Source organism: Macaca nemestrina, chromosome 3, assembly GCF_043159975.1.
Source record: "Macaca nemestrina isolate mMacNem1 chromosome 3, mMacNem.hap1, whole genome shotgun sequence".
Taxonomy (NCBI): domain Eukaryota; kingdom Metazoa; phylum Chordata; class Mammalia; order Primates; family Cercopithecidae; genus Macaca; species Macaca nemestrina.
Window position 1 is genome coordinate 190673290 of NC_092127.1, and position 14424 is coordinate 190687713.

Genomic DNA, 14424 nt, shown 5'->3' on the forward strand with positions numbered 1-14424 from the left:
TCACTGATGACTTTTCACTCTGGGGCCCGTGCCCAAGCCCCATGAGCTCCGGCCAGCCCTGCTACAGGCTCCTCGTTGGTCTGACAGCAGACGGGCAGGTGGGCAGCATCTGTGCCACAGCCCATGCTAGCCTGGAAGGGGGGCCTCTCCAGCACCTGAGACACAAGCTGCTTGCTCCCACGGAGCTTATAGTCCTTGGAGGACACGGTAAACCCACAAGGGGAGCCAAGCATCCAGACAAGGACAGGAAGGTGGCATCCAGGTGTGAGAGGAACAGAGCAGTCGCAGAGGCCCCAAGGGAGCTGTGCCTGTCTCCACCTCATGGAACGGGCGACCTGAGTGGAGACAGGAAGGGCCAGGAGGAGTGCCAGCATGGGCAGGTGGGCCAGAGAACAGGTAGGGCTGGGTAAACCCAGACCACGCATGACACTCCATGCAGAAAGAACCTGAGCTTTGTCCTTCAACAATGATTCCAGTCACGATGTGGGAAAGAGATTTGAGGTGCAGTCAAAGCCACCCCTGAGAATAATCTAGAAGCATGCAGGCATTAACACAGTAACGGAGGAGGGGCGGAGGGAGAATGGCACGTAAGAGATGTCAAGGAGGCATCAAAAGCTGGGAGCCAGCTGGGATCTCAGATGCCTCTCTGGCCACCAGCCCTCAGGGGTCAGTGCTCTCCACAGGGCACTTGGCCGCCCCGGCTGGAGCAGACTTACTCTGATGCTGGCCGTCCCAAGGCCCTGGGAGAGGCCCTGCAATGTGCTCACGTCCTTCTACATTTTGTAAACATGTCAAAAGAAAGTGTTTCAGCTACATTCGGCTAGGACTGCTGCCTCCACCGCTCTGGCTTTCTCCACCACACACCTTTCTATGCCGGGTGGCATCAGTGGGGCCACAGCCAGTTGAGCTGGCAACTCATTTAATGTGGATTTTCCTGCTGGTGCTCCTGTGGTCCCCTGCTTTCTCTGTGTGGTGTGGTGCTAGCCATCCTGGCACAAGAGTGGCTTCCAGGAGCCCTGGTGCCATGCGAGCATCACCACAAAAGGCCAGGGCACTGGCACTGGTAGCACTGGGTGGAGGAGAAATGAGGTTTTTGTGTTTTTTTTTTTTTTTGAGACGGAGTCTCGCTCTGTCGCCCAGGCTGGAGTGAGTGGCGCGATCTCGGCTCACTGCAAGCTCCGCCTCCCGGGTTCACGCCATTCTCCTGCCTCAGCCTCCCGAGTAGCTGGGACTACAGACGCCCACAACCGCGCCCGGCTAATTTTTTGTATTTTTAGTAGAGACGGGGTTTCACCGTGGTCTCGATCTCCTGACCTTGTGATCCGCCCGCCTCGGCCTCCCAAAGTGCTGGGATTACAGGCGTGAGCCACCGCGCCCGGCCGAGAAATGAGGTTTGAAATGCATGGAGTCAGGAGACTTCTGCCTTAGGCCACAAGGAAGTCACTGGCTTCAGACTTTGCACCCACCATGAAGAACCAGAAAACGGGGCAAAGTACCTGGAGCAGCCGTTTCCAACACTAGCTAGTGGGTAGCGTATTGCTCTTGTATCTGAGAGAAAAGACGCCAGTGAGCTGAGTCCTGTGAACGCCGTGTGTCTGGAGGCACAGCCTGTGTGTGGAAGGGGAGCCACGCAGACTGCAGAGTGGTCTCGATGAGTGGAGGAGACATGGATCCAGGCTGGGGAGGCAGATGCAGCTGTATTTTGCAAGTCAGAGTGTCAGAGAGGAGGGAGCTAGAGAGAGAGAGAGAGCTTTGTAAATCTTCAAGGAGTCCCCCTTGTGTCTGTTTTTGAACACTAAGATACACATACATTGAGTGAAACGCTACGGGACTAAGCACAAAAACTGCCGGGAGCAGTAAGCTGGATGATTCCAGAGTTCACATGGAACGAGGAGATGTTTGAGTTCTGACCATCCAGAGCAGAGAGTCCTTGTTAGACACCTGGGACATTCAGCAGAGGCCTCAGAAGGGTCACACTTTAGAGACAGGTCTGGACTAGCCCTAGATTACAACTATTCCAAATCCACTCTGACAAAGCTTAGAAGCAAACCTCAAAAGGATCAGGATGATTGGCAAGTAACTTAAGCCTGCCAAAGCACCCTCAAAAGGAAGACAGCACACCCCAGCATTCAACAACGTAAAATTCACAGTGCCCAGCGTCCGGTCAAAACTCACTAGACCGACAAAACAGCAGGAGCGGAAAGGGACCAGGTCAGAGCAGAAGCCGTCTCGGGTCCTCATGCCAGTCCCTCTCAGGAATCCTGCGTGTTGCCCGGCATGTAGTAGGTACTCAATCCCTTGTCACTTTGATTATTACAGATGTGGGAAATTCTTCTCATCCTCAGTCACAGGTGGAGGATTTATTTCCCGCCCACACCTAGTTAAGGCAGAAGTCCTCACTGGTCAGGAATATAGTCATTTTCTTAAAAAGAGCCCCCAAACCGCATACACTTCAGGCCACACGAGATTGGATCTGCCCAGTGCAGGGTGTGGACCTGACTCAGACATGCCCCTCCTTGAGGATGTGGGCTGACCCCTTTCTCCTCCATTCCACACAGTTCGGAGCTGGCCTGGGCTCAAGGCCTCCACATGACTTTGCAAAAGCTGCCCTCCCTCGTCCTATATGAGATCCAGGTGCAGCTAGAAGTCAGGAGAGTGCAGAGCTGAGTGCAGAGTGTGGCCAGGGGCAGTGGCTCCCCACTGTAATCCCAGTGCTTTGGAGGCCGAGGTGGGCGGATCACCTGAAGTCAGGAGTTCGAGACCAGCCTGATCAACATGGTGAAACCCCGTCTCTACTAAAAATACAGAAAATTAGCTGGGCGTGGTGGCAGGCGCCTGTAATCCCAGCTACTCAGGAGGCTGAGGTAGAAGAATTGCTTGAACCCAGAAGGAGGAGGCTGCAATGAGCCAAGATCGCGCCACTACACTCCAGCCTGGGTGACAGAGTCTTACTCTGTCTCAAAAAAAAAAAAAAAAAAGTGCAGAGTGCCCAGCAGCAGACCCTTGCCTTCCCACTGGAGAGCCCGCTTGCCCCTGCGATAGACTCAAAGGGCCCAGGGGAGGCTCGGAGTCTGCACTGCAGTGTGACTGTCTCTCTGGGGCCTCTGGACCTGGCCCAAGGGAGCTGCACCTGCTGCAGTGCCTGTTTCTGTCCCTCATCTGCTTTTGCTCTGTGTGACTCAGGCTATGTGGTATCCATCATGGGCAGAAGGAGACCCCTGCCAAGGATTCACGCTCATGACCAGCAACTCCGGGCACAAGCAGAGCGACAGGCAGTGAACTTCGTGGTGCAAGGTACGGAAACCTCTTACGCTGTAGTTCTGTGTCCATTCGCTTCTTGGGTTTTAGCAGCCACAGGGCTGGCGGCACCCACTGATCACTGATGTGGTATTTCCTGCTCATCACAAACCTCCTTGCAGGAGCTTACACTACCCATGTCCTGCCTGGCAGTTACTGTCAGGGGCGTGAGGGGACACAGTCATCTTTGTAGCTAGGATGATTCCCCCAAGAGCTGGGCCCAGGCAGTACTGTTTCTCTTATCTCTGCGGTGGGAAACTGAGGCTTCAAGGGTTTAGGCAGACCTGGAGCTCGGTCCTTTGGTGCTTGGCCTAGGCCCTTCCATCCTCTCCATGCATGCCTGGCAGGGGTGAGGCCTCTGGGAATAAGGCACCCAAAACCCAGGTGCCCTGCAGTAGCAAGAGGGCGGGAGGAGCAAGGATGAAGTGCCTGCCTGCAGTCGTCTGTGGCCTTGGCACTCAGACAGCTCAGAGCCAGCACCTCTGTGTGGAGGTGCCGTGAGAGCTGTGGCGACGGTGCCAAATGCTGAGTGCACCATGAACCGTGTGCCTTGGGACCTCAAGACAGCACCACGTGCCCCACAGGCTCCGCTGCTGACCTCTGCAAGCTGGCCATGATCCGTGTCTTCACTGCAGTGGCCACTTCCCGCACCTTGACAGCCAGGTCAGTGGGTGACGGTCAGCCTGCCTGGGCCCCAGCCCTTCCCAGGGCTTGGATGGGAGGGTTAGTGTTCTGCGGGAAGACCCTCTGGGGGCTGACGATTCTGACCGCTCACCAGCTCTGCTCATCGGGCCCCCAACTCCTCTCGAGGCTCTCAGCCTGTGGCAGGCCCTGGAGGCTACCCCCAGCAGGCATGCAGACAGCAACCAGCTGTCTACCAGCATGGGGCGCAGATGAGGCCTTTCCAGACAGAAATGCTGTCTCCCCCAGACCCCTCCTCCTCAGGGTGTCTGCACAGCACAGGGGCACCCCTTGGGGCTGCCCACCCCAGAGGCAGGTGAACCCCTCAGCCCCTTGAGCAGGACCCTGGGAACTCCAAACTGTCCCCACTCCTACCTGTTGCTGCCACCAATGCCAGGCAGTGTGCCCCACGTCCAGCTCTGGCTGCAGCCCCGAGCCCAAAGCCAACGTTCAGACGTGCCTTGGTGATGGAGGCTGCACCGTGGCTGCCCCCCAGGCCACAGATCTCTCAGGCCTCTGTCCCTGCCTCAGTTATTCCCCCAGGGCACATACCTCAAGAGTTTCGGCAGCCAGAGGACAAGCAGCCCTCACCCAACCACCTCCTCCTTGCCAACCAAGGCCCTGGGGTTGCTGGAAATGGCCACCCAGACACCTCCTCTCCTCATTCTCCTTGTGGGGGATCCCCTCAGGAATCCCAGAGCCCCTTCTGGGAGCTGAGCCGCCTCAGCATCCCCCCAGTGTCAGCCCCCAGAAGGGCCTCTGGCGCTCTGACCCACCATAGACATTTTCCTACCCCCACCCTAAGGGCCCTGAAGCTCTTGGTGCCAGTCCCATGGGGGCAGCCTCTGCAGACCAGGGTGCACCTGCCACTGCAGATGCATCCAGGAGGGGATCCCAGGGTGGGCTGAGGCAGAGGCTTCTAGAGTATAAGATGTGGCTCAGGCCTCCCTAGTGTGCACACCCCTGACTTTGGGTTGTGGGTCCTGCCTACCCGTGGCCTCTCTTTTCCATCTCATCACAAACGTCCTTGCAGGAGCTTACACAAACCCATGTCCTGCCTACAACTTTACAACATCTGAGCTTACAACTTTCTCTTGGCTTTTGAGGTTATTTTACATTCTCAAGGCATGATTTTTTGCCTTATTAGAGATCCCTCATCTCTCTTTAAAAGTGGCCTCCTTATGTCTTCACGAACTCCCTCCTGTCACTGTGGCTTTCAAGCCTGTGCTGTTCCAGTGATTTCAGCGACTTTGTGCAGAACTGTGTCCCCAGCAATGGCCCTGCCCAGGCCAAGGTGTGACACCCAGCAATGGAGAGGAGGGGGTGGTCCCTAAGTCCACCGAACCCCAGCTGGCTCCTCCCCTTGCAGCCCCTCTGGGTACTTCCTCTGGTCCACAATCACCCAAAACCTCAGGGAAACGAAGCCCAGAAGGAGGCTGAAGCCCAGGCTGTCATCCCAGGGAGGGAGGATACCTGAGACCCCACAGGGTCTAAGCACTGCCCCAGAGGCTCTGCTTGCAGCTTCACTGGGCTGTGGGCTATCAGTGCTGCTTTCTGCAGTAACTGAAGTGGTCAGGAGGCAGGAGTGGAGCATTAGATTTACTCTCAGCTGGGCGTGGTGACTCACACCTGTAATCCCAGCACTTTGGGAGGCTGAAGCGGATGCATCACCTGAGGTCAGGAGTTTGAGAACAACTTGGCCAACATGGCAAAATGTCATCTCTGCTAAAAATACAAAAATTAGCCAGGTGTGGTGGCACACACCTGTAATCCCAGCTACTCAGGAGGTTGAGGCAGGAAGATCGCTTGAACCCAGGAGGTGGAGGTTGCAGTGAGCCGAGATCACACCACTGCACTCCAGCCTGGGTGAGAGTGAAACTCTAACAACAACAACAAAAAAGATTCACTCTCAGTCCTCTCCTGCCCCATCTCGCTGCCATCTGCATTCCTTCCCAACACACACGTGTGCATGCACACGCACACATACACGCACACACATGCACACATAAGCACATGCGCCCATACACATGCACACACATGGACACACACATGTATTCACACACCCGTGCACACACATACATACACACTGATGCCAGCCAGCCTCTAGTGCCGCACAGTGTTCTCCTGGTGTCCTGAAATCCATGCATCCAGCTCACTTCCAGTTTCTGCAGGTAAATTATAGCTTCTCCCAGGGTATGAGCAGCTTGTGCTAGTTTTGGCAGGAACTGAAAGCCAAATGGTGGTCCTGCCTCTAAGATACTGCAAGTCTAGAAAAGTTGATTCAAGGTTGGGTGCAGTGGCTCACACCTGTAATCCCAGCACTGGGGAGGCCGAGTCGGGTGGATCACTTGAGCTCAGGAGTTTGTGACCAACATATGTGTTGCCTGGGCAACATAGTGAAACCTGTCTCTACCAAAAAAAAAAAAAAAAGCAAGCCATGGTGGTGCACACCTGTAGTCCCAGCTAATCAGGAGACTGAAGTGGGAGGATCACCGGAGCCTGGGAGGTCGGGGCTGCAGCGAGCCATGATCACATCACTGCACTCCAGCCTGGACAACAGGGTAAGTAAGACCTTGCCTCAAAAAAAGAAAAAGTCGGTTCACTTTCAACCCTTGTGGAATTGATAAAGGAAGTTGGCATGTGAGGAGCTGAGGTCTTTCTCTGTTGCTGACTGAGTCCTTCCGAAAGCTGGACACAGACACTTTTACTCAGGAACACAGTTACCCGCTAGTCGTCTTTCTATTATCAACCATTGGCTGTCACGAGGAAATGCTCTCATAGCAAAATGCAAAGCGGACTCGTGTGGAATATTGGGCACTCCATGGTCTGTGTTTTGTGAACGTAATTTGTTCTTCCAGGAGTAACGTGGATGGCATCTGGAAGGGACGGGTGCAGACTCAGTGTGGCCGGGCATCTCTGCCTGAAGCAGCAGGCATGAAACTCGATCACTGGGAGGCACACGGTGCCCCTAGAGTGAGCCGAGATCGCACCACTGCACTCCAGCCTGGGCGAGAGCGAGATTCTGTCTAACAACAAAAAAGATTCATCTGGCTGCCCCAAGGGTCTGCCCAGGTGGGCTGGGGCCACAGGACAGTCCCCATTCCCCACCCACAGTCCCTGTGATAGAGAAATGGCATTTGTTCGTGCCTCTCGGTCCAGACCCTAAAAAGACCAGAGAGGTCAGGCTCAGAGCAGGAGGCCAGTGGCCAGTGTTCACAGGCCTCTGTGCCATGGCTCAGCTGTCCTGTCTCTTCTGATGCAGGCCCTTTATGAAAAGGCCTTCCTGGGTTTCAGAACGTGTCAGTGCTGTGACGGTCCCTCTCCTGGGCCTTCTCAAGGCGGGTCTGCATGAGGCCACCATGCGCCCACACTCAGGATGAGTCCACAAAACAGTTCAGCAGGGCTGGGGGCATCCATTGCAAGGAAGCTGCCCCTGCAGGCCCCAGACAGGGCAACGCAGTGAGGCTCTTCTGGAACATTCTCCTACTCGTGCAGTGATCTCAGTGAGGCCATCCAGATACCGAACACAGCAGCTCTGTGGCCGACCCCTCTCAGGAACAGGGATATGAGTTGCACCAGAGGTCCACTCCCTTCCGGAACACAACAGGATCCAAGGTCCTGCATTCCTCTACCCCACACGGAGACGACAGACGTCCTTCTTCTTTCACCCATGCCCCATTTCCCAATTAGAAGCGCGGTCATGTCTCAGTGACTGCAAGAATGATGTGTAAGTAACTGACAACTACACCTATTCTTAGGTTCCTGCCACACCAGCAGCTCAGAATTTCACAATGTAATTTCAAGAAGTGTGAAAACTGCTTCTGCTAAATCTGGAAAAAGTTACAAGTGCCTTTTCTGAGGTTTCTGCCCATTTGAAAAGTAAGTTCTCTTGGGAGACAAAGACTTCTGCCTGAGGCCTTGAAGTTAGTGTAAGACAAGCTCGCTGGTGCTGACAGCCTGGGGCTCTCTCACCCCTCTGACTTCTGGAAGGGCAGCGTCCACGGCCCCTGGCCAGAGGTTGCACATAAAGCACAGGCCCACCTCCCGCTCCCTGGGGGCAGCCTGCCAGGTACAGGGTGTGAGCAGCACTGTACCACTGTCTGGGCCCACATAGTGTGCTGTGGATGTACACCCAGGAGGATGGACACTTGGCCGTCAGGGACACAGGCCCAAGCTACAATAGCTCAGGCTCCAGAAGGCAGATTTCTCTCCCATCATGAGAAGTCCAGAGAACAGTGGTTGCTGTTTCAGAGGCGCAGAGCAGCAGGACCGAAGTCCCTCTGGCTCCCTGGCCACTCCCTCCTGGAGCTATGATGGAGGTTGCTGCTCCAGCCATCACACCTTCCAGGCAAAAGGAGAAAGTAGTAGTGGTCAGAAGAGCATCTGCCCCTGGCAGCCCTTTACAGTCAGCCCTTTAAAGAGCCTTCCCTTTTAGGAGCTTTCCTGGAGTCTCCTTTTCCATCCCACTCCTCACCTCCCTCCCTGCTAAGGGGGGAAAAAAAAAATAGCCTCCTTGCGAGCTAGAGGGAATGCGGTCCTGGGCCACCCTGCCTGAGAGAGAGCCTGCGAAATGTCCTTTGCAGCTGAGGACACAGCCCCACCTCCACCCCATCCGGCAACAAAGGGACCAACGTGAAGAAAGAGAGGAAGGGCGGATTGGGGCAGGTTACCAGAAATCGCTGTTGCAAAGTCCACGTCCCCTGTGGAAAGTGCCAGCATGGCCCACCTGTACCCTGGGGCTTGAAGGCTGCCCCTCATCCCAGCTGGGGCTATCCATCACATGCCCGTGACTACTGCCCGGCGAGGGCTCCCTGGCAGCCCAGCTCCCTAGGGCCCTGGGCCCGCTGTGCCCCTGTCTGTGCCGGCCAAGGACGGGCAGCAGGGTCGAAGATAGGACGTGACCCCTGCCCATGAAGGCTCAATCCAGGAGACAGAGCCAAGGTCACACAGAGGACAAAGCGTGTGGGACCCCTTGGCACCCCATCCTTCCCAGCAGCTCATCCTGTGAGTCTCCCACACCGCATGTACCCTTCCGAGGGCACAGGGTGAGCTGCCCGTGTCCACCCGACATGAGAGGCTGGCAGTGGGTCTGGGGGCAGCAGGCCTCAGCAGAGGTCTCACATCACCAACATTTGAGGCATCATCTGCCCAAGGTGTGTATCACCCATTTCCAAGGAGCATGTGGAGTTGCAGCGCCCTGGCCGAATCCAGCTGTGGCCGGGTCTGTGCCCAGCGTGGTGTGGGCCCTTAAGAGCTGATCGCCCAGAGCCATGATCCGTCCACCTTGTGCACACTTGAACTTGTACTTCAATCTGTAAGCCCTGCCCCAGGGACCTGCCCCCGGCAGTGCATTTCACCGGAATGTTCTCCCACTCGGGTCCCACCTGCTCTCCCTGCTGACGCCCTGGGAGGGGCACTGAGGGGCTCCATGAAGGAGGCTGGGGAAGGGTGGGGCTTGGCTGGGGCCTGGCTGGGGCTGGCTGGGGCTGGCTGGACGCTCACCAGAGCGAGGCAGGAGCCAGGAATGAGCACCCCGCCTCTCCGAGAAGCCTTCAGGGCACAGGAACCCATGATGTTCATGAGGCTCAGCCCATGTCAGGCCCCACAACATTTCGCGAAGGGCTGTTTTCCATCCCTGCCCAGACTTCAGAACGCGAACTGCTCAGCCCCATGGGACCAACCTGGGTGGGGCGGACACGGGCCGCCCAGCCCCTCCTGCTGGGTGTGCCACCTGCTTCCTTGCAGCTGACCAGAGTCACTTCCAACCAGCCTGTATCCCTATCACCCCTTCTCCCAGCTGCCCAGAGCTGTCCTGGTGACAGTGGGTGACCTCAGGCAGTGGTGCCCATGGGCTGTGGTGCCCGTGGGCTGGGTTAGTGGTGCCCATGGGCTGGGTCCTCCCCATGCCGTGGGGAGGCAGTGGTGCCCATGGGCTGGGTCCTCCCCGTGCCTCAAGGAGCCACATCCTCTTGGGCCCCAGTGCCAGAACCACCTTTCAGAAACCTTGAGGATGGGCCCCCGCCTCTGCATGCAACCCTGAGCCCCCACCCCACAGTCCTGGCCTCCCAAGGTGACCCCCTCCCTCCCTGCCAGGCTGGTGGCCCAGATCCATGATGAGCTGCTGTTTGAAGTGGAAGATCCGCAGATCCCGGAGTGTGCAGGTAGCCCTGGGGCATCCCGGAGCGTGCAGGTAGCCTGGGGCATCCCAGAGCGTGCAGGTAGCCTGGGGCATCCCGGAGTGTGCAGGTAGCCTGGGGCGTCCCGGAGCGTGCAGGTAGCCCTGGGTCGTCCCGGAGCGTGCAGGTAGCCCTGGGGCGTCCCGGAGTGTGCAGGTAGTCCTGGGGCAACACAGCGTTGCTTGGTCTTCACGAACAGCTAAGAGGAGGCTCCATGCTCCATGGGCCCAGCCCAGGAAAGCCCCCGGGCTGCTGCCACCTCATGTTGCTGTGTCACCTTGGTCCTGGCAGGCAGAGGGGCCAGCCTGGGTTTGGGGGCCCTTGAAAGGCCCACGTGGGCTCCGCCCCCGAGTGCGCCAGGTGTTCCAGCTGACGGGAGCTCCGGAGAGCAGCTGCAGACACCCAAGGCTGCTTTGTCTGCGGCCCGAGGCCTCTGTGTCTTGGGGTCTAGAAAGATGGGGAGTGGGCACTGGGGCCACCCAGGTGACTGGGGCCAGGCTACGGAGCGGGCAGCAGGTGTTCTTGTTGGGGTGTTGGAGTCACGGAGGCCCCGCAGGCTCAGCACAGACTTCAGGCCTGGGTCCCATCCTGTCCCACAGGCCACCCCCTCTGCTGAGCCCATAGATGAGTGAGCTCAGGCAGAGTCACCCCCAGCGGTCAGGCCGAGGGGTTCTTTCTGTCTCCCTTGGGAGGGCCAGGACCTCCCCACAACACCCAGCCACTGGTCCCATGGAGGCTCCCATTCTGGCCTCACAGGGGAGAGGTGAGGGCAGGTGCCCACGTGGACCTGTGCCCCCAGTTCTCCAGGCCAGGTCTGTAAATGGCCAGGGCAGCTTCACGCGTTGGGAGAAGAGGCACGGGAGCATCAGGGCTGGAAGCTTCGGGCACCAACTGTCGAGTGGTGGTCACCATGCCCTCCTAGCCCCACCCTCTCCAGGTCTTACCCTTAGGGGTGTGAGGCTCCCATCCCTGGTGCCCACCCAACCCACTCCAGCCTAAAGCAGGGCTCTGCCACTTGAAAACTATGTCCAGCCACTCATTTGAAAACACACCCATCTTACGTGACCATTTAACAAGTATAACGTGTGCTCAGCTGTAGGTTAAAAAAGGAAAGAAAACATTCCCAAACGGCCTTGTTCCCGGGAGCAGCTTCCTCCAGCTGGCCTGGCAGCTCCTGAGGCAGGCTGCAGCCTGTGCACTGCTCTCTCAAGAGCACTCAGGGCCAGGGACTGCAGGGCCTGGGGAACCGGGGCTTGGGCAGGGCCTGCACCATCCCTGAAGGGCTGGGGGTCAGGTCGTGTCTCCCAGGCGGCGTGTAGTGCCCAGCATCTCTGCCCTGCCTGCCCTCCCGAGGCCCCACAGGGAGCACTCCAACTGAGTGCCAGCTCAGCCCCACGCTTGCTGCCCCTCTCTGAGCAGCAGTTGCTTGGGATCACGCACTCAGTCAACAGCACCACCCCACCAGGCACAGAGGAGGGGCCCGTTCTCTGCACACTCGGGGTAGCCCCAGCCAGCATGAGGAGCAACGGTCCAGCTTGGACTGCATCGGCTCTCCAGCCTTGTCCCCATAAGAAGGTCCCCAGGGCGGCCCAGGTCCTTCTGCAGGGCTCCCCACCGTGCACATGGGCCGTATGCCCACCTGCTGGCCGACAGCTCCCTGCAGACAGTGACCGGCTCCTGCACAGAAGACACTGAGGGCCACAGAGCTCAGGTGGCCACTGGCCTTGGCTCAGGACACACCAGGGAGGCCCTGGCTCTTCTGGGGCCAGCAGGGCTGGAAATTGAGGTGGTGCCCACCACAGCTTAGGGCTCCTGCCACCATCTTTGCATTGCGGTGTCACACAGCACAAAAGGACTGAACGAATGTTTATCCAGGGGCTCAAGGATTCAGAGCGAGCCCTGAGAAAGCCTGAGCTTGCGGGTCCTGCCCCCGCCCCCACCCCCTGCCCAGGCCTTCCTTTTCTCAGGGCCCTGAGCCCCACTGCTGCATGGTGATCCAAGCCCCCACAATGGGGCCAGTCTGCCCGTGGTACAAAGCCACTGTTTCCTCAAACTTCACCCGGCGGTAGTGGGGATTGGGGGTTCTTGTGTGCCTGGTGGCTCTGGCTGGTGGGGCTCCCTGTGCCTCCCCCCTCCTCCCAGCCCCAGAGGCTCTGGAACAGAGCTGGCATGACGCCTGCCCCACCCCACGGCCCCCAGCTTGGGTGAGCTGAGCCGGAGGGGTAGGGGTGAGGGCCAGTGCAGTGTGGCGGGCCAGGCCAGGAGGAGGGGATGCAGCGAGGGCCAAGGGGCCTGCGAGAGGCATCCTGGACTGTAGACGGGGCCGAGGGAGCTGGACCCAGCCTCAGGGGCCGGGCACTCAGGGGCTGCTTGTGGGCATTAAGGTCCCACAGCTGGTTTGGGTGACCGAGTGGATACAGGAAAAACAAGGGGGCTCGGGGGTCGGGGCAGGACTTGGGCCTGGAAGTTCTCTTGTCTTGGGCTCCCAGGCCCCAAGGCCAAGGGACCAGCAGGGCCTCCTCTCTCTCCCGCACTCTAGCTCTCGTCAGGAGGACCATGGAGTCCTTGGAACAGGTGCAGGCGTTGGAGCTGCAGCTTCAGGTGAGGGGACACCCAACCCTGCCCAGTCTCACGGAGCCCAGGGTGAGGGGAGGCCAGCACCCCCAGGGCAGAAGAGCCAGGCCAAAGGGTGCAGCCCCAGCCCTGAGATGGCCCTGGCCCAAAGATGGCCACTCCACAGCAGGCACAGAAGTGGAGGCTGGACGGTCCCTGAAGCTGGGAAGCCCCACCCGACTCTGCTCACTTCAGTGAACAGGGACAGCAGGTGGGGCTGGACCCCTCCCTCCCTGTCAAGAGCCGTGGAGGCTTGGTCCACTCAGGGTCAGGGACCCCGGGGAGGGCTCTCCTGGCCTCTAGGAACCACCGATCCTCTCAGGGGCAGGACCCTGAGGGGCAAGCACACCCAGGACACACGCACCCGTCCAAGGGCACCTTGTCTGCCGGCCACAGCCTACCCACTGGCACAGAGGCCCTGGCAGGTGGGGGAACCTCCGCCAAGATCGAGGTGTCGTGACTGGGAGGTGGATGTGGCAAACGCCTGTTACTGGGCGAGTGTGGTGAGTGTGCACGTGTATGCACACGTGTGCGTGTGGCTGATCACGTGTCTGGATGTGTGCACCTGTGTGCTGTAGGCCCTGTCCCCCTGCGTGGGGTCTGGGAGGTGGCTGGGGATGGCCGGCCCAGGCCTCAGGCTCACCTCTGGCTGCCATCTGCAGGTACCCCTCAAGGTGAGCCTGAGTGCCGGCCGCTCATGGGGACACCTGCTGCCACTGCAGGAGGCCTGGGGCCCTCCACTAGGCCCATGTCGCACTGAGTCTCCCAGCAACAGCCTGGCTACCCCCGGGTCCCCTGTCAGCAGCCACCCCCCGCCCCCGCATTTTTCGCCTTCTTTTTGTCTGTAGCCCCAGGCAACAGTGGGAGGAGAGAACTGGTTTCCAGCAGTCCATTGTGTGGCCTTCCCCAAGGTCACCAGCTCTGTGTGCCCCAGGACGCATTAACCCTTTGGGGCTGGGGTGGCCTGTCATCCCCTGGAGTAAATGCCTGTGCAAAGCCCTCCTCATCCTGTCTGAGTGAATTCTTCCTGTGCTTGGGAAATGTCGCGTCCACAACCCCCAGCCACTTGGCCGGGGCAGGGCTGAGTGCCCCAAAATGGGAGTGACCCAGGCTGGGTCTGGGCCAGACACTCCAGAGAGGGTAGGCACTCCTGGTTCTCTCCCCCACGGATTCCAGGGGAAGGGCTCCCTCGTGGCTCAGCAGCTGCTCACCCCTGGCAGGTGTCCAAGAAGCCACCAGCTCTGACGCCCTGTGGTGTCCCCCCACTGCTGGCTCCCTTTGCTTCAGGAAGCCATGGCCCAGGGCGTGCACCGTCCTCCCAGGCCAGCCCAGCGTGCAGCCCTGTACTGAGACGGAGAGAACGCAGTCTCCCCGCAGGCACTGAGGCCCCTGGAGCTTGTGTTCCTGACTGATGCGTCAGGAGGACCAGAGGAGCCCCTCTATGAGAAGGCCTGCCCACCCACTGCAGGCCTCCGCCATGGACACGGCCTGGGGGCCACCGAGGACCTGTGGGCGTCTGGGGTCACATGCTCTCAGGACACAAGGTCTCTCCCATGAGCCTCCTGCAGGCTGGTGACCAGTGGCTGCAAACAGGCTGGCTCCCGCCAGCCAGCCAGTGCTCCAAGCAGCCCCTCCAGACTCTTCCCATCCCACGTGC

General features: G+C 58.9%; 1 protein-coding gene across 1 annotated transcript in view; it reads left to right on the forward strand.

Moving 5' to 3' along the window:
- Nucleotides 1-13754, forward strand: part of LOC105483936 (DNA polymerase nu) — a 156814-nt gene extending 143060 nt beyond the window's left edge. Inside the window, exons 22-26 of the mRNA XM_071093915.1 lie at nt 3184-3294; nt 3882-3960; nt 10072-10139; nt 12694-12755; nt 13430-13754. Coding sequence (XP_070950016.1) covers nt 3184-3294; nt 3882-3960; nt 10072-10139; nt 12694-12755; nt 13430-13615 — 506 coding nt within the window. The 3' untranslated portion in view covers nt 13616-13754. The remainder of the gene's footprint in view (nt 1-3183; nt 3295-3881; nt 3961-10071; nt 10140-12693; nt 12756-13429) is intronic.
- The last annotated feature ends 670 nt before the right edge of the window (nt 13755-14424 follow it).